The following is a 25,579-nucleotide window of genomic DNA, read 5'->3' as shown; positions in this document are numbered from 1 at the left end:
CCTGCCCAGCTGCAGCTCCACCACCTCTCTCCCAGCTGCAGCTCCTGCCCCCACCCCTGCTTCTTCCTTATCTGGTGCCCAGAACAAAAGCGATGCTGGGGAAGCTGAGCAGGTCTTACTGAAATTCGTAGATGACATATTTAAAACTAACAAGAAAAAGTCCTTTTTTAAGCCATGTGTAATTAACTTATGGAATTCATTTGTCACAGGAGGTGTTAGAGGCAGATGGGGCTGGTTGAAAAAGGGACTTTATAAATGTATGAATGATCATGGGCGACTGATGCCTCCCAAGTCTGGGGGGCACCAGATCACCAATGGGGGCAACCCCCAGTGGCCGATCGCTGACTGAGGGGAAGGGGGGTGGGTCCCCCAGTGGCCTATTGCCAAACCTGGAACCACCAGCAGTGAAACTGGAGGTGCAATTCTGCCGGCACTTCTGGTTTTGTGGCTGGCGCTTCCAGGGGTTCACGGTCAATCTCAGGGGGTGCACATTCACCTGCATGCACCCCCTACGCGTCGCCAATGAGGATGATAGATCTATTAATAGCTGTACAGAATAGGTGGAGATGTTTCCTTTGGCATCTCTAAACCTATAATGGTGGATGTCAGGGAGGATAATGGACAGGGAATAGGGTCACTCTAATCTACCCAGTTCAATGCTCTCCCTCTATTATCTGCTTCTGCTTAGATGGACCATCACAGTCTGACCCAGTACGGCACTACATATGTTCTTACATTCTATTTATAGTCTAATATGTTCTATTTAGTTTTATGTTCTATTTAGTCTATCAATGTTTCCAAACAGATATTACTTTATTTTGCAGGTCTACAATATGATCTTCAAGGTTACCTGGTAGTTCATTTTATACAGAAAATATGCTTTTTCCAAATCACAAAAGATTTCAGAATTCTTGAAATTTTTAATTGCCTTGTTTAACTGCTCACATCCTACTTTGCACTCCTACTAAGGTTTTCTGCATTATTTTACCCACCAATAGTCAATGTTGAGAAAAAAATTCTGCCAATAACACCTATTGTTTTTGGTATTTAAGAAAAACAGACTGTTTTTCAAGCCCAGAAATATCTTTCTATTAAAGGTTATAAAGCCTCTAAAATCCACACAACATGATGGCATATGCATGTCTTCATTGCAGTTCTGCCTAGCTACAAAACGTATGGAAAAAGCTTCTTTTGCTGTGCTGCTCACCTTGGAGGGAACAAACCCTAATAGAAACAAATACCCAGTAGGGCAGAGGCAGGCATTTATTTTGGGCGGAGGGCTGCTTACCAAGCTTTGGCAAGTTGTCAAGCATCACATGGGTAGCCCTGCCGCTTGACAGGTGCTCTGCCCCCTGGTCGCCATCTTGGGACTAGAACTCCTGCCCCTAACCTCTGACCTTTGCCACCAGAAGTCCCTCCCCTTGCCCCTGGAAGTACTCCTTTGGGGAAGAAGGTTTGCCATCCTAGAACAGGGGAAAAAAACAAATTATAGACTAAAACTCAAACACCCATAATAATATATTTTAATTAAATTAAAAAATAGATTTTTGTCTTGACTTGTGTGCGTTTATGCTTTATACGTAAAAGTGATTGCATAATAGCTCAACATGTATCTTACACTTGTATATTGTGTGGGGTGTGCAAGGATGCTGGGGGTATGGATGGATGGGTGTGGGATGTGGGTATGTGTGGGGATGTGGGTGGGTGGGTGGGTGATCCGGGGGAGAATGGGGGAAAGAACCCCAACAATAAATGGGGAACCCCTGGGGCAGGGAGCACAAAGCGAAAAGAGAAAAGATATAAAAATAACTCAGAGAGGTTACTTACCGGCAGCAGCAGGACCCGCGACACAGCTGGAGGGAGAAAGGAAATCTGCACGAGTCATAAGCCGTGCCTTTATCCAGCTGAAACTGGCCGGTGACATCACTGGCAATCACCGGCCAGCGGGAATAAAGCGTACCACCAGGGAAGATGGCGGGGAGTGCGAAGCAGAGACGGGGAAATCTCTGACACTGGACGTTGCCTGGAACACCCTAAGGGAGAGAGAGCCAGCAGGGGCTCTCTGCATCAACGGGAAACAACGTGCTGAAGAGACAGGGGAGCCAGAAGAGGCTCCCTACACCGACAGAGGCAGGATCGGCGGAGGGATGACAGAGCCGGAGGAGGCTCTCCTTGCTAACGGAGGTAGGAGTGTTGGAGGAGCTCAGGAGGCAAAGGAGGCTTCCCCTCTGGGCAGAGATGGAATGGGGCAGCAAGGGAAGCTGAGGTACAGCCTGGCCAGAGGCTGGGTGCCAGCCCACAACACCAGGAGCAGCTGGATACGTGGAGAGACACCCCGGGATAGCGGAAATGGGGCACTCCCTACAGGGGAGAAGGACAACAGTGGCCCGTGTCACACAGGGCAGAGGGAGAGTTGTAACAACCCGGGGCGAAGGGCCACAGTTTATGCTGACCGTGACGGGCCAAACCCCAGCAGGTTCAGAGGGCGCGAAAGGTATACCGGCACCCTAACATAAGGGTAGAGGAAAGGGACCGATCAGGTCCTCCCACACTAGATTTGCGTTGGTCTTTTCTTTCTTTAGTTTTCCCCCTTTTGGTAGGGCTGAGAGATAGGGCAAGGCGATATAGACAGGATGTCACTGTATCCAATTTTTCTTTGATCCTCCATTTTTTTGTTTGAGCATAGAGTGAAGTTGGAGTCCCAGGTAGGAACTGTTTGAATCAGGAGGGTGCAATTTTCTGTAGCCCTACTTCTGATTGAGTTAGTTACCTCGGGAGGCAGGTCCTAGAATGTGATAGGGCCACTTGAGTCACTGGGTCCCAAGGAAGACAAACATCATTGGGGGTACAGCCAAGAAGATCTGACGACCTGCCGGAGGTTGGCATGAGGTCGGGGTATAGGGGAGGTAGAGCCCTCTGGACTACCGCTGGGTGGTCTCCCCGCTGCAGCTGAATCATGGGTGGTTGGCCTCCCCTACTGGTATAACATTCAAAGTCATGGCAGGAGAGATTGGTGGAAGTCACTCAGGGGATAGATGGCAGCCCACGGGCCTACAGGAGACCGTAGGACACCTTCTACCAGCCCCCCGGACCAAGGCCGCATGAGATCGGATGTTCGAGGCCCGGCAGGTAGAGTGGGTATGGGGGGTTTGTGGGGGTGTGTGGGTGTGTGTGGTATTTGTGGAGTGTGTAATTGTGTGTGTGGGGGAGGGTGTGGCTGTAAGGCTTGCAGGAAGGTTTTGAGGGTATGTGGGGTGTATATGGGAGCTCCCCACGCATGCTACTGAGCTGGTCAGCACCTGCCCCTGCCCGCTCACTTCCACCTCCCTCCCGCCCCCGATTTCCCCACTTTTTCTGCCTGCCAGCTGCTCCTGCACCACACGGCTCCTGGCTACATGACCATGACAGCAGAACTCAGCAGGAGCAGAGCCGGCCCAGCCCCGAAGACTGGAGCGATTGCCGGTGGTCCTCCCCTGCCTCCCTGCCCCTTCTTACCTGAGTTTCCCGCTTTGGCGCAGGCACGAACAAGCCCCGTGGTCCCAGGCCAGTAGCCTCTGCTAGGCAGGGGCTTCTGGCTGGGGGGCGGGCAGGCCTTGCTGCTACAGGGTTCTGCTGTGGCTTCCCCTGGGTCCTACCACTCCCGTCTCCTGTCATCTTTGACAGGCAGCCAGGGGAAGATAAATATTAATTTTCTAAATTTTTTTTAGGGGCCCTGCAGGCTAGATAAAATCTCCTGGTGGGCCATATTTTGCCTACCACTACAGTAGGATAAAAGAATGAACCGCATGTCTTTGACAAACATCTCTTGAAGTGCAACTGCTGAAGAAGGCATTTTTTGTACTCTTGTCTGACAATGAAGACTTCAGGGTCGAAGTGGAACAGTTAGAAGATACTTTGGAAACAGACAGACACTTGTTAAAATTTCAGGAAAAAAAGTATATTTAGGTGAGGCAAAGCAGTTGAGATCTGTTCCAAGTATGTTTTCTTTCTTGTCATGGTACACTGGCAACATAGTACAATGTAGAGCAGGGGTGCGTAGAACAGCAGTTCTAGCCGGTGGCTAGACTCCATTTCCCAGCAGCCCCTGTGTCTCTGTGGCCGGTTTCCATGGAGACCCCAGGACAGGTGAGACCGTGACAGTGTGGAACTGGGATTTCCATGGAGACTGGCCCAAGCAGCTCTGGCAGGGTGCCCAGCTGGGTGGCGAGCTGCTTCAGGGTGGGGCTGGGATTTTGCGGCGGTGACAGCATGGTCTGGAGCTGGGGCAGAGCCGTGATCCACTGCCTGTATACAGCAGATTATGACTATGCCCTGGCTCCAGACCATGTTGTCATCACTTCAAAATCCCAGCCCCAGCCCTGGAGCAGCTCTCCGCCCAGCCATGAGCCTCGTCAGCGCAGCTTGGGCTGGTCTCTGTGGAAACCTCAACCCTATGCTGTCATGGCCCCGACCTTCCTGGGGTCTCCATGGAAATCAGCCACAGCGACGTGGGCAGGGGCTGCTGGGAAACAGAGCCCACCACAGGCCAGACACTGCCCGCACCTGGTGTAGGGGGATGGAAAGACTTGATTGGCAGTAGATGTCCACTGCACATCTTGACTTGCAGAAGTAGTGTTGATCTTCTAAGTGACCACAGTGCATTTCTGAATGTCAGTGGTGAAAATGAATGGCACTGATGAGTGGATTTAGTGTAGTCTTGACTAATATCTTGTGAGGATTAAGACAAAGATGTCAATAAGTCTCAGATAAGTAATGTTGGTCTCCTTATGCTATATCACTTTTTTGACATTTGAAACTAGCAAGACAGCAGGATTGTTTAGTTCCTTGATAAAATTTATCCTACACTAGATATAGCATCCTTGTACATGTGGAGGGGGCCATACAATTCATCTCATTACCATCATTTTTTTTTCATACCCCATATATAAAAATGGGGTTGCTGATTGTGATATAAATCCAAACTCGCACATAAGAACAGATTTTATGTACATAAATAAAAAGTAGGCAAAAATAAGAGGTTTTATTTAAATGAGTTGTTTTAAACCTCTTTCTTTTAAAGTTACTACTATTCTACTGTTTAAAAGCATACATTCAGCTCTATTTGCACAGGAAAGAAAAGTGCAGCATTTCCTTTTTTCAGACTCCAATACACTTGCTGCATGAAATGACCGTGATCACTCTCCATACCAAACCAAGGTATGGTTTATCTCAGGGGCAGGCAAAATATGGCCCAAGGGCTGGATCCGTCCCACCAGGCCATTCTATCCAGCCTGTGGGGCCTCTAAAAAATTTAGAAAATTAATATTTATCTGCTCCTGGCTGCCTGTCAAAGATGACACAGGGGCAGTAGAACACAGGGGGAGCCAGCAGCAGGACCCATTAGCACAGCCCTGCCCCATGCCCAGCCATTTCCCTGCTGTCCTGAATGCACAATGCTCCAGCACCATGTGGCTCCTGGCTGCATCGCCAGACCATGGGAGGACGGGGCTGCGCCAGTATCCTGGGGCCAGGAGTGGGAGGGATGTGTGTGGAGAGAGAGAGAGAGAGAGAGAGTCTGTAGGGTGAGTCCCACACACACACACCCTGCCATACACATGTACCCACACCCCCCTCACACTGCCATACACACAGATCCCCCTGCACCCACATCACCTCACACATCCCAGCCACACTCCCTACACAACCCCACAACCACCCACACCCCACATATCCACAGACACACCCACATCCTCTCCTACACTTTTCTTTGTCTTCCATGTCAGTGAAACAGAATCCCAGTGACAGCCTGCAACTATCATGCTTTAATCAGCCAAAAGGGTCATCAATGTGCAGGAATCCTGGTTTTCCCTGATCAAAAAATAAATAAATCACAAATTCTCTGATAAACCCCCAAAATCTGTGATTAAAATGAAAGGCCCCTCACTCGGCCCCTCCCCATAGCCTCCCCAGTCCTGCTGATGCCCCTCACTCCCCCCAAAGCCCCCTGGGTCCTGCTAGTGCCTCACTCCCCCCCCACCCTGCTGGTACCTCACTCCCCACCCCTGCTTGTGTCCCTGACTCTGCCCCACAGCCCTGCAAGTGCCCCTTGCTCCCCATCCACAGCCCCCTGCCCTCCACCAGCTCTGCTAGGGGGGAACCCTGGCAGCCGGGGACATGGGGCCAGGGACCTAGGTCTACAGCCCCCTGCCCATGGCAGGAAGTGGCAGCTACTGCAGCAGATCTGAGCCTGGCTCGTCCCTGCTGCCTGTCTGCTGTGGGCTTCGGTTGGGGGAGAAGCTCCCCACCACTATGTGCACTCCCAGGGGGCAGGGGGACCTGGGCCCCCCAGATCTGTGCAGGGTGTGGGAGGGTGCAGGCTGCCTGCTGCAGGCTCAGGTTTGTACCCTGCTGCCCTCCTCCAGGATCTCCACAGCCTAGTGAGTGCAACTCGGGGCTTCAGGGCACAACAGGACCATGCAGGGATCTCTGCAGCTGCACGCTTTGTGCTGCCCTGGCAACTGTCCCTTGCCTGTGTAGCAACAGTGGGGCTGGCAGCACGGGGTTGTGCCCCTCACTGCTGCTGCACATGCAGGGGACACATTGCAAAGGCAGTGTGGAGCCCACCCTACACACAGATTTGTGGGGCATGGGTTTTCCCTCCCCCCCACCATGAGAGTGTGCGCAGCAGCAGGGAGCCGGGCGCACCTTCCCTCAATCAGCATGGGGGAAAACACGTCTCATCTCACATTCACATACAAGGAAGCCTCATTAAATACAATGTCTATCATAAAACTGCTGCCAAAAGCTCTGTTTATGAAAATCATTTATGGAATTAAAATGCAGCCAATACTGTACATGACTATAATACACATGGTCCATATTGGGCAAACATATTGGTGGGAACATACCACAAGGATAGGTAAGTGCAACCCATCTGAATAAAATAGGTGCTAGTGCCCATTGCAGGCAGTTACCCCCAGCACTGATTCTTTTTCAAGTCATGGTGATCCACTACACTGAATACATTTCAGCTTCCTCTTCACTCCATGGCTAAGCTGTGCCTTTCTTTCCTGTTTGGAATGATGCCTATTTCTTCAACAGACAAATATCAGCAAATAGGACCCCAACCAGTTCATCCAGAATCTCTCTGTCATCCCTCCTCTTAGCTTACTGCAAATGGATTACTGTGGCCCTGACATCCACGAAGTGGAGCCAGACCAGGATGCCTTGTGCCTCATCTGCATATCAATTTTTGGAGCATCCCAGGACTTGTGACAAGAACACCCAGTTCCAATCATGAATTGGGGGATAATTAACACATGGATCCTGTGTGTGTGTGTGTGTGTGTGTGTGGGGGGGGGGGGGGGGTGGTATTTGGAGTACACACAAATACAGAGCAATGCTGAGCTAATTAGAGTCTAAGAATTAGATTCTATACCTGGAAAATTATAATAAATTAATACATTTTTCATACAGTAAAAGCTCCGGTAACTGGCATCTTACAAGCCGGCATGCTCAATTAACCAGCATGCTGGCTTGTAAGATAAAGTAAAACCGGAAGTGCCCACTGTGGCACTTCTGGTTTCTCCGAGCCCCAACGGCTGGGGGCAAAGCAGCTTGAGCTGCCGACCCCCTACGGCCCGGGGGCATAATAGGCTGTGTGGGGCCCGCCTCCCTGCCCCGTGGGGCCTGTAGGGCCTGTGGCGGGGTGTGTGGAAGGACACCTCAGACACAGCGGGAGAAGCGGTGGCCCAGGCCGCTCAATTAACCGGCATATTTTGTATTCTGGCATCCCCCATTCCCGGGGGATGCCAGATAACAGAGCTTTTACTGTTTATAGAGTGTAATTACTGGGTGGTCATCTTATATTTACGGCCATCTTATATTTGAGTAAATACAGTAAATTTTCAACTCTTGATAACAAAAGTAATGAGTAAAATAAAGACATCATCTCACTATATACACTGCAAAAGGCTCACTGATAATTTCATTGACCTTCTTTACTATGCTTGTTCAGTAACTACAAATGGAACAAAAAAAAAATCTAAGTGAGCATGTAACGATCATACAAACAAAACCAGACCACAGCCAACAGCAGGGCTTAAAGGTCAGTTTGCTCAAATCTGAACTAATTCCTCATGTAAATTATGATGCTATATACTTAGCTATTACACAAGTATTTGCCTATACATACATGCATAGTATTTTAATATGTAGAAAACGTAAAAAATGGATGCTGGCGGTTAGAACACTGAGTTTTGACATCCTTAACCTATAGCATCTGAAATGAGCTGAGGCTCAAAAGTTTATCCTATACATCTCTGTTTTAGTCTATAAGGTACAAATCTACCCTGCCCTCTGCCATTCATAAGAATTGCCAAGGGAGGCACACATGGGCAAATCTTTATGCAACGTCATACTCACATCAGCGTAATGGCCTTTCATATCACAGCGATTACAACGCTTACTCCAATAAGCCCTCTCAAGGCATTCCTTAGAGTAGTGTCCAGGCAAACAGCAATTTAAACAAAACCGTGCTGGGCAGGTGTTTTGTAAGTGACCTCTTTCTGAGCAGAGGCAACAAGGAGGCATTTTCTAAGGAGAAATATGGACAGAAGAATCTTAGGCAGAAATTTTATATGATTACAACAACTTAAATCACCTTAACAAGTGAAACAAACCAAAAAGTTGGAAGAGGAGGAACGCCACAAATAATAATGCATGTAATGTAATATATACCACCCCCTCACAAACTGTAAATTGCAAGTTTAGTACCTTTCATCAAGACATTCAAGACATATCATAAAAAATGGAGAATAAAAGCTACAGCTACAATTCCAAATACAGCACTTTTCTGAACAAGATTTTGTGCTTTCTGGGCTGGGGACCAGATTTTTGTTATATATCAAAAATACTGTATACACTCATATTGTTCACTGAATAAATCCAAGATTGATCAATCAAAATCTTTTTCATCACTTAAACAATGCATGTGCAAATTTTGGATACAATTTGTATGAAAGATGTGATACCAAAACTCAAGATGGATTATATTTCCTTTTTTAAACAGAGTTTTAAAAATGCAAAAGCTATATGTCAATGACACGCTGTATTATCTGCAACGTAATGAACTGCAATATTTCATTGATATTACGTATGCTGTTGAAGTGGATGTATATATCTTATGATTCACGTATATGATTATACGTACATTTACGGAGTAACAAAAATAAATTATCAGAAGTCTACTCTGAGGCTCTGGCTGTGTCTCTTTAAACCAATTTCCCCAATGACTGAATCTGTCGTCATTCCAGGGGCTTAAATGGCAGTTGGGAGGGATGAAGCCACAAACTCAGTCACTGAGAAATTGGCTTCACATAGGCACATCCTTAAGCTTAGAATAGGGAACAGCCTTGGTACGTGTGAGGTCTGTAACGTGCGTGGAGCTTTTGCAGTCTCTCATGCTGGGAATGGTAAATTCAGGCTCAGCAGACACTACCATAAATTCTGAATATTTACAAAATAGTTAAAAAAAAAAAAAAAAAAAAAGTCCTGAAGTTGAATGGCTCAGGTAGAAGCTTTCTTAGATTTTTTGGTTTAAATGTGAGCAGGTTTAAGGTGATGTTTAATTTCAAATTTTCTCTGCAAAGGAAGGTAAATTAAAGCGACTTTTTCCAGGGCAGTTTGCAAAGTCTCTAGGTATTCTTGTTTCTTTCATTTGCCATGGATTGTTCCTCTTTCCTTTGGTTCTTTTTCTTCAAGATTTCGTACAACATAAAACAATATTTTGCAGTTAAAACTGTTTTATGACAAGGACACTGTGACCTTGCATTGTGCTTACCTTTATTTTTATCTCTATTCATTGGCAGTTTTTTTCCTTCATACAAAATTCACAACACTTAACACCACAAATAAAAGTGTTTATCTTTATAAAAGTAAATTTATCTCTTCTAAAACACTTAATTACCACATTTCAACCTAGAACAAATTGTAGGCTCTAAAGATAAACCCTTGATATGAAGGGTTTACTAGAAATCCAAGAGTTAATTGGCAATCAAAGAACTAGCAGCTGAGTTTGCTGAGTAATCAAAAGGTGCCATTTACCTTTGGAGTAGGGCAGTTTTTGGACAAATGGCCCTGTTTATTGCAATTTCTACAGGTAACATTTTTGTCTGTCGCATAGTATCTGTTGTTACGCCTCAGAGACGGATAGTTACAGATCTGTGCCTAGGGAAACAACAAGAAAAAGGGATGTGTTTATTACTTGAGCTTTTGTATGTTAGCCCTTACTGAACTGGAGTTTTGTAAGCATCAATGCTGGCATGTTCAGTTTGAAATCTAGTACTGTAAATCTAGTTATCAACCATTCAGTTTTGAAGTGGATAGTTCTAGTCTCTTAAACTTTGACCTACATGATACTAAATAACTGATTTATAATGAGACATTTTTTGGTTAAATAAAATCAATCATTGTGAAGGCTTGCCTTCCTTTGAGCATCTCAGTGCAGTTCAATAGGCTTCACCCTTTCAGGATAATCTACAGTTTTTCCTAAACTGCAAGTTCAGTCAACATTAATTGCAAACACAGGTTACCATACAGCAAAGGAAAATACAGCTTGTTAGAAGAAATGTAATGCTTTGAGCAGATGAATCAAACCTACATTTTGTAAACATTTTGTAGTGAGCCTGCAGAAGCCCCATGACCTCATATGAAATCTTCAGAGAAACGCCTCTCTTTAGTACAAGTAAACATCTGTTTGTTTGTTTGGTTTTAAAACAGGATTTTGAGCAAACAACTAGGACTGGTGCAGAGGAGCAACTGTCCCACACTAGGCAGAAAGCTGAAGTCATCCAATTATGGAAACATTACTGAACACTCATGTGAGAAGGAAGAAATTGGCCCTTGCCCTTCAAAAATCTCTATAACACACTCTTGGCCTCTGGAGCATCTTTTGCAAGTGCTGCAGGTGATTGCCAAATTCTGTTCTGCCTGCAGAAGTGCAAGCAAGCTGAAGACCCACAGTCAGTTTTGTGGAGATGTCTAAGCTGAAAGAGCAGTAGAAAATATCCTAAGAACCTCTCTTTAGCAGTGTGGGGGTATGCTTCTGAGATGAGAAACAAAGTTATCACAGGAAGTCTTAGCTGCCAGGAAATATTCATCAGCACTAGAGGCAGCAAGGGAAGAGAGGACCTAGGTTCAGTGCCATGGCAGTCATGAAGAAATATCTACTCATCTTCGTTCTTTTCCAGGACTGCTTCAGGAAGGGTCTCTGCTTTGGCAAATGAACTTCTCCCTCCCTCAGAAGCTTTCACCTGCTGCTGTGGTAGCAAAGATCTCTCAAAGCCTGAATAGAACATGCTAAATTACATATGAAAATTACAACTTCAAGAGGCCTAACAGAGATGCGGCATTTGTGTCATTCTGATTTCACTTGATCTATATTTTTCAGATGAAGCCACAAACTTCACTTTCATGCAGTGGTGATGTGTAGGGGATGCACGGGGGTGCTGCTTAGGCGACAGGTGGGGGGGGGACGGGGGACAGGAGTGAGTGCTGGTGCCCCCACTCTGAGAACCAGCTGGGGAGTGGGAGTGCTCTGGCTGCTTCATGATCAGCCGTGGGGGGATTCCTCCCCCATCAGTGAGATTGGCCACAGGGTCCCCCCTGCCCCCAGTTAGTGAGACTGACCACGGTCTGGTCACTGGGGGGGGGCACATGACCCCCCCTGACTAAGGCGGCACCAGTCACCCATGCTTTCATTCATGCTGTTGCAGCAACGAAGAGGGGGAAGAATGGAAAAGTCTGGAAGTGCTGTGGTGTGTTGGAAGAAGGAATATGACTTGAAACAAAAGCAGAAGAAATATATTATACATAGGAGTTTCCTTAGGAAGCAGTTACTCTTGGAGGTAATAGTTGTCAGCTGTTTTTGAAACATCAATTAAGCCCCAAAAGCACAGCTATTTTTAAATTTAAGGCTTTCCTCTTCTGCTGATTTCTAGAATCCCAATTCTCAAAGCAGAAGGACCATATTAGCTAAGAGAACTACTTCTAACTCAGTGTTATCTTTAAACAAAATAATTCATTCTGATAATATATATTCTCTTTTTATTGCTAAAAATATCTGCAGGAAATAAAAAATATTATTTTTCAGAGTTCTTCTACTCTTTCTGGAAACTCCGCATCTGATATCATCTGTTTCTGACATCAGAGTTGGTTGCTGCAGGAAGTGATTATGATGTTAATAAAGAATTATTACTTCAAATTTTAATAATTTCAAGAAGCAGGGGCAGATATATTCCTAAAAAGCAATGATTTTCTTTTCATTTAACCATTCGTATAAATAAAGACTGGAGAGAGAGAGACACAGAAACACTTGACACTTGAATTTTTTTTCCAAGTATATTTTTTCAGTGAAGGATTATAGATCTATTATAAAGACTTAAGTTAATAAGGTTATGCCCCATCTTCAGAAAATGAATAATACATAAAACAACTTGGTAGGCTACATTACCTCCAAATCTTTGTCACTGATGGACCAGTTCACTCCACTTTCTCCTGCAAAACAAATAAATATATAAATCTATTGATGTGCTAAACTTATTTTCTCAATTCAAGCACAGGGTTTCTCTATATAATCAGTGCAAGGGAAGAGATTAGACCTGACTGTAGAAACACATAATACGAAATGCTCATTTCAGTTTCAGTAAAGCACATTATCAATCCATTTGATACCAAATTTAACCCACCACAAAACTGACACTTGCCCACAGTCATGTGTGTGTTTTATTCAACCCCAAAGTCATTTGGCATGAATACATAATGAGAAATCAGAAATGTGGAAGTACTAAATTTGTTGCATTAATATGAATGTAACTGTGATCTGTCACAGCACATGAAGAGCCACAACCTTTGGAAAGTCCCTGGCTAGTCTAACCAGCCTCTGGCAGCTTGGGACATATAAAGCTAATACAACACAAAAATATCATTTTTTTCTTTTATGAAGCTGTGAGCAGTTGCTACTCTAGCACACCATCCCTTGCTTGTTGCCTGGCAGAACAAAATGCAATAGCTAATTCACAAGCTAAGATTCCAAGCTCTTTGGGCCAATAACTCTTTTTCACTATAGCCACACACATTTTGTAACAGTCAAATGTTTCTAGTTAGGGGAGTTATTCTGAAGCTAAAACAATTATATTAGAAGAACTGCTGTTGTAAATAGTTATACAAGTCTAAGGTCACCATGAACTACCATCGTTTACTCCCCTTTTTTTGTATAAGGTAGCAGTATAATGATCTTTTCATACTGTTAAAATTGAATCCACACGAAAGGAGTTGCTCATTTTAACTATATTAGAATCTCAAAGATGGGCTCGTGTGTGTGTGTGTGTGTGTGTGTGTGTGTGTGTGTGTGTGTGTGTGTGTACAGAAATCTTTTGTATTTATAGAGCATCTAAGACAGTGAGGCCCCCCATCTCAGTCGAGATGACTAGTAGTTGTAATGATACTCAAAAATATCATCACCACCATCACAGGGTGTCTGTAAATGCAGGGGACTTGACTTGATAGGCCAAGGGGCCTTTTCCAGTCCAGTGTTTGTGTTTCTAAGCAATAAACAAAAACTGAGGTATATACAGAATTTCAACCATCCTTTGACTGCAGCATTCCAGTCCATTAACAGGGAAATAAGAAAAGGTTTCAATTGCTAAATTATCTACATATTCTTGTGAGCAACAGAAGTCTGTGCTAAACCCTGCCCCGCCCAAAATTTGACAAACATATATAATATGAAATCTAGCTACAGAGAAGTCATTCACAGAAACCCACAATGAATACTTTGACCTTAACTTGTGCTATAATTTTCCATTTGTAATATAAGGAACTTAGCATGTTCCCGCACTGAGACCCGCACATGCCCAGAAGAGGTAGCGCTTTACTTCAACCCGGCTCGCCTGACGTCTGTAAAGATTGGGTGTTTTAATGGGGCTTTTTTGGTGCTTTTATCTAATAGCTGATTGAATTAGCTATTAGCTAAAAGCACCAAAAAAGCCTTGCTGAAGCACCTGATCTTTACAGATGCTACAGAACTGGGTTAAAGTAATGTGGTAAAAAAAAAAAAACCCCAAACCCCCAAAAAGTGCTTTAATGTCTGCAAGCAGCCTCTGTTTTCAGGACAGGGTTTATGTAGTGTGCTGTACATAAGTCATGGGGCCACGCACTGAAAAGGAGAAAGCAAAACACTGAATAGTTGCTCAATAAGTAATCACCATCCATTCTGGGCACCCAACAGAGGCAGGAATCGTGTGCTAAAAATAATATATGATAAGCACAAAGAGGCCAAATCAGGCTGCTTCCTCCTTCATACAACTTGGCAGGTGGTCACTGGGAACATAACAGAGACAGTTCTCCCTGGTTTCAGATCTGATCTCTACAGATGCATTTACACCAAGGCTTGCCTGGTTTTCAGCTGCAAATGCAGAAAAAAGTCCTGCTCAGTTCTAGCCTGAAACACACACAGTGCAGATATAATCTTTGGAAAAAGTTAACTGCTAGAATTGAAGAATTCTTTGCTGAGCATATACTATACCCTAACCAAAATGTAGTCAGCCTTTCATGGAGGTTGTGAAAAGCAGAGCCCTGGCACAAAACCTACCTACTTCCATATCTCAACTATCTACTCTAAAGCATGGATGGTACTAGAGCTTTTCAAAGGAAGGTTAAAAGAATTAAAAATGTATAAAACCATGCATTTTCCCCTAGCTTTATACTCAGAAACAACTGAATCATCTTGGCAGAAATTTTCCAAAAAATTAGCCTGAAGTTGACACCAGACTAGAAAAATCACCTAAATCAGGGATCAGGGAACTTTTTTGTGATCTGTGAGCTGGATCCAGCCTGCAGAGCTGGGGGAGTTTGGTGGCATTTCAACAGTGGGAGGCCTTCATCTGTGCAGCAGGAAGCCGCCATGGCAACAGCAATGCAGCAGCACAGGCTGGGATGGATATGGCCTGCACTTGGGAGTTAAGCTCTAAAAAGGCTTCCTGTTCCAAAAATGTTTTTGATCCCACACATAAAGGGTTAAAGTTGGGCAAAATTACAAGCACTTGCAAGGTCTTTTAAAACTTTAGTAACAGACAGTGCTACTAGCCCAACTGGTAACATGCAGAATAAAACAGCAGAGCAAAGACTGTCCATACAAATAGCCCATAAATCATGAGCTACACTCTTAAAAATACAGATAGTGATACCATTTGAGTACAAATATAGTGCATATCTAGTATCTACGTCCTTAGCATTCTTTTCTTTGGCAACAAAAACTTTATTTTCATATTTAATCTGTACCAAAACATGTACCTTCAGGTATACAGTTGAGAACTTATATATATTTATTAATACCCAAAAGTCTCTTATGGAAACTCGATCACAAACAAAACACGCTGAGAGACATTTCTGGTTATTAACCAAGAAAACAACCACAACAAAAAATGGTGAATCACAGTCAATACAAACTATACCTTATGTAGTCTGTGATTCTGATTTTTATGAAACATGTTAGATTAAATTATCTAAAAGGCCAAAAGCTTGAAATATTACTGACTATGCTTAACATACTTTAATATTTCAGAACATAATATTCTGATCTGTGAAACAATAATCGCTACAGTTAAAATCTAACAACTACCCAAAAGACAAAAAAGGCACTACCACACCCACACCCACCAATGTCTCATACTTTTCAAGATCAGAGGTTTTATAAGGAGGGACCTACTTAATTTGTGGTTTTGCCGTTTCTGCACATATGGTAACTGTGATCGCTAGGAAATATTCCATTGGTTGTAATTTCCTGTGAAATCAACCCCCCCACAAACCTAACATATTATCCATATAATTACTCATAAACTATGCCGTTTTAGAATTTCCCAATCCTACTGCAATACTTAGACAATGTGGCAATCCCTACAGTCACTCTCTTGTACATGAGACTTACTGACTGTCTGAGGTGATGGAGGGGCCTCTCCGCCAATCAGCAGTGAGGGGTGAGGTCTCTCTGCCAATCAGTAATGAGGGGTGGGGCCACTAGGAAATGCCCATGAAAACAGCCCTTTCTGCTGCAAGCAAACTCGGAAAATGGCTTTATCTTGCTGCAAATTACGCAAGTCCCTATTTATAAGTATTGTTCTCCATGTATAAAACACAATCCTAATTATGGATTTAGTCCTGCAAGATATTGAATGCTCTGGTCTCAATCTAGCAAATTTCTCAAACATCTGCTTAACTTCAGGCATCTGAGTACTTCCATTTGTCCTGGCTATAGAACTTGACATAGATCCTAATTCCAGAATGGTGCTTCAGAATCTCAGCCCTCATATAAGAAATGTATCTTAGTCCCTACACTTCTACAGAGAAACTTAAATATAAATCTGTATGCGTGTGTACACTTTAGCCATCTGAAATGGAAACTGCACAACATGAAAAAGAAAGAAGCCAAACTCAACAGCAAAAAATCCCCAGCCCAGCCTCTGGCTTCTTTACTTTTCCAGGAAGAGCACACATCCAGGAAGAGCACACACCAACTGTTGAAACTTCCTTAGCCTGACGAGGGTTTTTGAACCCGAAAGCTTGCTTAATAACTATTCTCCAACTATTTGGGTTGGTCTAATAAAAGATATCAGATTCACCCAAGGAACCTTGTCTGCCTATGTCCTTAGACCAACACGGCTACAACCTACACCCCTACACCTATTACATGCACACACACACACACACACACTACATATAGATACACACATATATCATATTTTCTCACATTTAACATGCCCCTGAATACAATATACTCCTAGGTTTTGAAATGCAAAATTAAGAAAAAAAGATTTTTCGAACTTTATGGTGGCAGAGAACAGATGCAGCTAATCTTCAACTGACTTACCCTGTCTTTCCTTGCTTAACTAAAATCTTGCCTGAAGATCTGTCTCCATGGGTGGACCTATGATTTTGAAAGAGCTAAAGAGCTGTGAAATAGGAGAAAACACCAGGTACTCTAGCATCCAGCAAAATTGCCCTAAGAAACATTAGCCTGATTAGTGGAAGATTAAGACCATTAAAAGAAGAGACCCTCATTTACACCTCTAGAGCCATAAACCATTACAACAACAAGACATTAAGTTGTCACCCCTGATCACTCTGCAAAATCAAGCCATCTCCTCATGGAGCCAACCCCTTCAAGTTCCACTACCTACCTGTCATTGACTCCCTCAGCTGCCTGAATAGTAATACCAGAGCTGCTGCACTACAGCAGAAAAATTAAAGTGGAGTGCTTTTATTCAGGGCAGAAATTCAGCCTTCCCACTTAATACATGTACCCCAATTTGGGGGGGCGAGGGGGGGCTGATTTTAGATTTTAAAACATGTGTTGTACTTGAGAAAATATGGTACCTTGTAAAACCAGGGGTGTCAAACTCCCCACTACTTGTGAGCTGGATCTAGACTGTGAAGTTCCTCATGAGACGCATCTGGATGTGGCAGCAACAGCAGCAGCAGAGTGAGAGGCAGCAGTTAACATGGGGGTAGGGAGAGGCATTGCTCATCCCCCCCCCAGTGCAAACACATGTATGCAGCAGGTCTCTGTGATCCAGATTTTGGTAGCAGGTCTTGCCCCTTTTGTCCTACCCTTCTGTAAGGCCTTGGGGTCAGACAACACAGCTCTGTGGGCCACCCATTTGACACCCCTGCTCTAAACTGGTACAGTTTTGTCTGAAAACAGCTTCAAACAATAGCTCTAACCTTTTAGAATGGTTTTCTTTGCCTTAATAAGCTGTTGATTCTGAAAACCTAAGGGTAATAAATGATGAAAAGTGAGCCCCAATCCTACAAAGCAGCTATGTGCACACACAGTTGCACTGAAAATCATGTGACCAGAGACATGAAGCACACATTAAATTGTTTGAAGTTCTGGTCCAGTATCGCTAACCACTTCACCCCTGATCACTCTGCAAAATCAAGCCATCTCCTCATGGAGCCAATCCCCTCAAGTTCCACTACCTACCTGTCAAATTCTAGCTATAGAAGCCAACTTCTAAGATACAGTAACAGGAATACCTGGCATTTCAGAAAATGAAACTGAAAGGATCAGAAAACAAAAGCTATATTGATTGTTATTCCAATAAAATTGTCCCTTACTAAACTAAATTGCTACAGATTTACCAGGTGAAGTGCTGCAGAAATTAGGTACAGTTTACCACATGGCCTTGATTTTATTAACATTTCTTGATAATGAAAAAAAATGTTAATAAAACCAAAGCCTACTGCAGTCTGTGTTAAACTGGAACCAATTTCTGGACCAAATTAAAGCATGTTTTCTTTTTCTGGATGTGTATTTTAACTAATTAAAACTGGACAGTTACCTCACTGGGGTCACATGACCCCAGTTGTCTTCATGTCTAGAGCTGGGGAGGGGGGGGAGAAAGGGGGGGGAGGACAGGACCTGATGATCTGTGAGGTACCTTCCAGCCCCTAACAATCTATGAATAATTTGGATTCAAGTTAAATTCCTGGTGTTGTTTTTGTGATTATGCAAAAAAATTTACAGTATTTTGAGGCAGGGAATATATCATTACTGGCTGGCATATTCACTATATTAATCATTGAACACTAGATAGATTAATGTACATCCTCAAAAAAATCACTTACAAATAAATTAAAATTTGAGTTTAGGAAAGCTGCAGAGTATTTTGGTGGCTATGTACGTCTCAAAGCTCACTGCATACAGATTGCTGTTTTACTGTTATCAGACAGGAAATAAAAAGAGCATTAACTAATATCTTTTATATTTTACAAAAGCACTGGATTCTACACACTACAGGTCTCCCCCCTGTGCACCCCCCACCAGGGCATGGTCTCATCCACATACTCCCCCCTGTACAGTTTCCCCGCTCTGTGCGCACCCTTTCTCACTGTGCAAGCCACCCAGCTCCAGCCCTAGACTTGAATCCAAGACAAGGCTCCCCCTCTTCCCCCCCTGCATGTTGATTAGGAAAAAAGCCCTCTCATCTTGGATTCAAGTATATACAGTGTTTCTGTTTAACTTAGATACATTTATTGCAAGACACGATTGCAAGTTTCTGATAAAGACAAGTTAGTCGTATACTAGGGATTATTAACAAGGGAACAGTAAGCAAACCTGAAAGGCATCCCCATGCCTCTCTACAAATTGATGGTGCATCCACACCTTGAGTAACATGTCCAGTTCTGGTCCCCACACCTCAAAAAGGATATAGAAGAACTAGAGACGGTACAGAGAAGGGCAACAAAGATGATTAGTGGTACGGAGAGGCTTCCATGTGAGGAGTGACTAAAGAGGCTAGGCCTATTCAGTCTAGAAAAGTGATGCTTGAGGAGGGGACATGATAAGCATTTACAAAATACTAAATGGCAAAGAGAAAGTAAATAGGGATTTGTTATTTACTATCTCTCCCAATGCAAGAACTAGGGGTCACGAAATGAAACTAGTAGGTAGTAAGTTTAAAACTAACAAAGGGAAGTTCTTTTTCACACAACATGCAAGGAAAGCGTGGAACTCATTGCCACCAGATGTTGTGGAAGCTGACAGTTTAGCCAGATTCAAAAAGAGATTGGACAAAATCTTGCAGGAAAGGGGCATCAAGTAGCTACTGAGTATGGAAGTTGGGGATAAAGCATCAGAATCAGAACTTACTATACCTTAAATGTTGGAGGGTGCAAGTAAGAGAGGAACAGTGGAAAAAAAAAATCCCTCTCTTTCACAAACTAAATTACATCTGCTTGGAACTCCTAAGAAGCAAGGAAGTTGATATTTTTATTTCTCCCAACAATTGCCCTTGGCTCCTTACCTCCCATACAGCAGTTCGGAGGTACTCATTGGCCAGAGTCGCTTAGAAAGGGCAAAAGTAGATGAGGTGGATAGGTGTTCATTTGGCAGCCAAACCAGAACAAACATTTCTAATTTGATTATACCAGTTAATTTGAAGTTCTGAGAGAAACAGTAGGGTTTTTCTTTAAAGGAACCACACAAAATGTTGGATTGAAATGAAGATAATGGTTCCAAAAATGGTAATTTTTGTATGTGGAAACGTGCAAAAACCAACCCCACATTTTTTTTTAGGAATAACAATATTCAAACTCTATTTTAATTCCTGCCCTTTTGTTCTTATCCTACACCCTTTTCCCCAACCATCCAGACATTTCCTAGTATGCTTTTTTGACAGGTTGATTCACAAGCTTTGCTATGATGATAACTGTACAACCATAATGTAGCTCTTTAAACTAATTTATTTGAAAGAGTTGTCTTCATTTTATCCATTGTATATTATTATGCACAAACATTTTGGAAATTATATGATTTACACTGTATATATGATATATTTTGGCAACTTTTTCACTTCTGAGAAAAGACTTTTTTTTTTTTTTTAAACAAAACATGGTGTCTCAGTAAAAAGTTATTAATTTTTTTTAAACATTTGACTAACCTCCCTGTAGACCTCCCATCATCTTTATTAAGCAAATGTCCCAAAACATCAACTGTTACTTAACTGACACTTTATTTTTAACAAGATATCAGTAAAATTCCCCAGAACATGAGTTTTCTTTATAACTCATTTACTTTTATTTTCAATAAATGTATTTTTAGTTTGGTTTTTCATCTTAAGATTTTTCTCATCTTCAGTTATCAAAATGTAAATTTATTTTCTTTCCTTATGTTTCATTCATTCATATATTTGGATGGGAAAATCTATATAATTGTGTATTTACTTATTTATTTTTTAACTAAGTAAACTTTTTCACTTCAAATCTGTGTATACATATGTGTATACCATATGAAACGAACATTCTAATCAACTTTAAGGAAGGAAAAGGGGGCAGAGAAAACATGATGCTGCACATACAGTGCTTAGATGAAACTAACAAGTGTGTGAAAGTCTTTTATAATCAATTACACTTCAATTACTCTGAAATAATACACAGAGTCACACGATGGTGCATCATACTACCGCAGTTAAGGCTTAAGTGTCATAAAGCCAAATTTTCAACCTTTGCTAAAATTCACATACTTATTCCAATCAGTATAAGATACCAGTTCAGGAGCCGGGGTACAAATCTGTGGTGTAAATTTAGGATTATTTGGTCACAGGATATCAAAGATCTCTCTCTTCTACCTCATGGCCTATTTTAGAAAATGATATATTACATTTATTTACTCTGACAGGCACTAGAGGAAAAACTGTGGACAGTATTCATACAAAGTGTATGTTACTGGCCTGCTCCAGTGCTCAGAACTAAGAACCAGTTCCACGACACAGCAGTATAAAAGTTGCTGAACCACACATAAATTAGTGTGCTGTTGCAAATTACATACAGAAAGAATATCAGTAGATATTGATGGAAAAAACCCTTCCAATATATGCAGTGTAGCCTACTGTTAGATACATTCATCTGGGAGCCAGAAGATCGTGAATCTAAGCAGGGAGCAGTACTGTGGCAAGGAAGTTTGGCACCCGGGATGAAGCACACAGTGGCAGCCTGCCCTCATCCTGTGCACAGATCCAGGGGGGCACATGCCCCCCCATGCTTGCCCAGAAGTGCACACAGTAGGGAGCCCAGGCAGCTGCCCTCCCCACATCCCTGCACCCCCCCATACAAGCTGCTCACGGCTCCATCTCACTCCCAGCTGGGCAGTGCCTGTTGGCGCCCCTTCACTTTGGCTCCCCCCCTCTCCACTTTGCTATAGCACTGGTAGGGAGGCAGAGCATGGGAAAAAAATCTTGGGGAACTGCTGAGAAATCCTTTGCCTTTGAGAATGGAAAAAGAGTACCAGGCAGCAAAGTCAGGATCGATGCATTTCACAAACCGACCCACAGGGGGCCTTAACGTGAAAACTGGCTTTGGGGAGAAAACCCCCCCTGAAACTTGTTTGACTCAGAAACTTGAAGGTGAAAAAAATCTAGGAGTTCCAAGCCTGATGGAACAGTGGGTTCTGATGACAGAGAAAATATGCTTAGGCTGAGTGACAACTGTTCACTACTACTTTATCTATTCTATCATCACTGATGATCTGGGGATTTGAAGAAGCCACCCCTTGGTCACCCTTGCAGTCAAGCATGCTGCTTGGTCTAACTTCTAAAGCCCTGGGGAAAGCGACACTTTTTATATTACAGTTCAGCCCACTTTGCAGAGATGTGATACCACTTTGCTGAGATTAACCTTAGCCTAAGACTAACTGCATTTCCAGTGTCTTAAAAAAAAGCTTCTGTATATTGAGTTTCTTTTGCAACACCATGTGTAATAATATTCCATGGCATTTGTGCATTAATTGTAAAAATAACTTATTTCCTAAAATAAGAGGAAAAACCTGTTTTTACACTTGATGGTAAGATAGATGTAAGCAACCCTGGTTTTAAAATTGTATCAAAATCGTAAATTCTTTTAAAATTTAATTTATAATATCATCTTAATTAATAATACATGTAAGCTGTCTGTGATGGGCATTGCCCTCAATAAATCTGATTGCTGCCTAATTCATTAGGCCCTTTGGACATTTTCACAATGTAAATAAAAACACAAAATGGGCAGAGATGAAGCCCTTAAAGATGATATAAAGTAGGAATAGTTTATTGTTATGCAGTCTTGCAAATTACTAGTGTTTCTGAATAGGGAAATAATTTGCTTGCCCTGCAGTGATTCAAATGGCATTATAATGGAATTTTCTGTGCTGAATTTCCTGATTGTTTTATATAACTTGTTTTTAGAAAAAAGTGAAGGAATCAGACAAGATCTTTAAATTTAAGTGTTGCAGCTTTCCCAGGTATCAGGAAAAATATACTTACTGATCTAACTGGTGATGCAGATATACAAAGAAATCAAACAAATCTGAACTTGATCTCAGCTGCATATTCTGTTTGCCCAATATAACCAAATAACAGTTTTCTGGTTGTGAAGAACAGACATACCATCTCCATCCCCACCAACAATATATTTGGCACTGTATAGGGGGAAAAAAATCCCCAGGAGCTCACATTCTAAATAGAACACAAATAATACCGCCTATGCATGATACGGAGCACATCTAAAATGCAGAACACAAACAAGGCAACAGGTGAAAGAACAAGGCTTCATGATGCCTTTTTATTTACTTGCTCCCTAATTTTCATACATTTAAAAATTACATATATTTTGGTTATGCTTTGAACAAAAAAGCCAAATTACCATATTTACCTGAATCCAAGATGATTTCCAATTTAAGGCAACTTCCCAATAATTCAATTTTATACATAGAAATTTTATAAATGTGTTATTTTTCATGTACAGAACCTACTTATTGGAGGATAATCTTAAATTTGTCCCCTCACCACTGCAGCAGAGCAAGCACTGGCAGGGGGCAAGTGGTAGGGTATAGGTAGTAGGGGAGCCAAATGCCCTGAATTTTGCCCCTTGCCTGTCCCGTCCCCCATAACATACCCCCCAGTCACCAGTTTCCCCTACACCTTTTCCTCCCCGCAGCTGCCTGCTCAAAGCTGCGACCCCTGCTTCCTGGCTAGGCACAGGCTAGAGCTACAATGTGCTCTGGGCCTTCAGCCAAAATGGGGCTGGAGCTGGAGCCATGACAGAGGGTAAGTGGAAGCAGGAGGTTAGGGGGTGGGACAGAGGCAGCGGGAGACGGCAGGGGGGCAGGTGCGAGGGCAGAGGCAGCATGTGGCTTAGTGGCAGTGGCTCTAACTATGACCCTGAGCCCAAGTCAAGGCCAGAACCGGGGCCCCAGTAGCTGCCTTGTATTCGAATCCAAGGGGGTACTTTCCCCCACTATGTTGAAATCAGGAAGAAAACCTCATGTTGGAGTCAAGCAAATACCATTTCCTAGAAGATAATATTTCTGTTGCAGTAGAATGTATTCAAATACACACATATTACAGATTGAAATCTGTATTAACAATGTCTTCCTTTGAGACATGGAAAGATCAATATGTAGATTGTACTAGCCCTGTTGCTTGCTCCACTCAAGGTCTGCATTCAAGAGATGCCTACACCAAATTTAATTCAGGTAATGCATTTAAATAATGCACTGAAGTGTAGATGGATGAATGGAGGCATCTATAGGCCTAAATACTTCTGCATGTTTAGTCACTGACAGCTTTTATGACTTATTTCAAAACACTGAACGCAGAGCCAATCCTACATTTCTGATTTCCCAAACTCTAATAGTAATTAATGAGAACAAAAATTATATGGCAGGCACTGGCATTTAAACTTAAACACCTCTAAGCAGTAAACCAAGGGTAAGTGATGCAGAGAAGCAACAGTGGATGAAATTCTGTGTACACTGTTTAGTCATTCTGAATTAGAACAATTTCTGGAGAAAAACTGGAATCAATTGCCTTAAAGACTATTTTCTTAGACACTTCAAGGGATTTCTCAACTTTTGTTCTGATAAGAAAAAGATAATTTACTTAAAAGAAGACACCTGCTGTTGGAATAGATTACATGTCAATGTCCCTTTAAAACAGAGGACTTTGAAAAAGAGATCCATAAATTCCCAGCAAGTAATCAGTTAATGCCATAGTTGACAGAAGTCCAATTTGACAAATTTTCCTATGACAAAGACAAAATGTCCCTTCCTTCCACAACAGCAAAAATGTACTAACTCTCTTTTCTCACATTTTTTATCAGTACTCTGTGACCTGTGCTCTGATCACAGTCATTAACATAGTGACAATTTCTCTTCAGCAGCTTTATTTTGATGCAGTATGGTATTCATTAAAGCCATTAACAGGCCCAATCCACAGAAAATAAATATGAAAACTCTGTCTACACTGAAATGAATCAAAATACAACGTTTTGTTTCAAGTGTAAAAAATACTCGCCAAGAGCAAATACAAAGTTTTTTTTACAAGCCCAAAGCCTGACTATCCTCCACATAAATATGAAAAAAATTAATTCAAGACCTCTTAAAATAACTTTAAACAAACTTAAGCAACTCATTACCCATGGGAGTAGACTTTAACTGTCATTGCCAGAGAAGAAAAGTCTGACAGTTGGGGGCTATGACATGGTATTTATAATCCCTAGGCAGCATGTTCTGTTGGGGCCCACTGCAGGGCTAAAGATGGGATTTTCAAGAAGCTCACAAGTCCTGAGGTTTAATACACATGCATTGAGTGTTTAATCCAAATGGAGATGCTTGCTTTTGATATTTAAAGTAGTCTTTTTTTAAATACAAAAAATTGCCAAGTGCTAATACATAAAGCCACGTTTATCACTTTTTAGATGTTTAGTACTGCTGCATATTTTGTCCAGTATAACCAGTTTACAGTTTTCTAGCTGTTGCTTTTTTCTTTTCCATTTTGTGCGTGCATGTATGTGTGAGCATGGGAGTGCACGTATGTGTGTAATGGGAAATAAAAATATGGAGAAGATAAAACAAAACAGTGAATTTATAGAATTTCACATTCCTGAAGAGAATAGATAATGCAATATTATATATAGATGAACATGTTTATACACATATACTGTGTGTTTTTACATTATATAAATAAGCATCATTTTCCACCTGTTTTCTGTATTCTGTTATAGATGCTCT

The 25,579-nt window shown here is 42.4% G+C and overlaps 1 protein-coding gene across 3 annotated transcripts in view; it reads right to left on the bottom strand.

Annotated features, from left to right (window-relative positions):
- ZCCHC7 (zinc finger CCHC-type containing 7) overlaps window positions 1-25,579 on the bottom strand; it is a 204,129-nt gene that overhangs the window by 65,849 nt on the left and 112,701 nt on the right. For 2 of the 3 annotated variants that reach the window (XM_025201417.1, XM_006021452.3), the window contains 3 exons: window positions 12,491-12,534; window positions 10,084-10,206; window positions 8,404-8,574 (listed from right to left, as the gene is read on the bottom strand). In XM_025201417.1, the coding sequence (XP_025057202.1) occupies window positions 8,404-8,574; window positions 10,084-10,206; window positions 12,491-12,534 (338 nt within the window). The remainder of the gene's footprint in view (window positions 1-8,403; window positions 8,575-10,083; window positions 10,207-12,490; window positions 12,535-25,579) is intronic. The other variant, XM_025201418.1, reaches the window with a different exon arrangement.

Source organism: Alligator sinensis, unplaced genomic scaffold (assembly GCF_000455745.1).
Source record: "Alligator sinensis unplaced genomic scaffold, ASM45574v1 scaffold434_1, whole genome shotgun sequence".
In the NCBI taxonomy this organism is placed as follows: domain Eukaryota; kingdom Metazoa; phylum Chordata; order Crocodylia; family Alligatoridae; genus Alligator; species Alligator sinensis.
The sequence above is the reverse complement of the archived record's forward strand: the minus strand, read 5'-3'. Positions and strand labels throughout refer to the sequence as shown.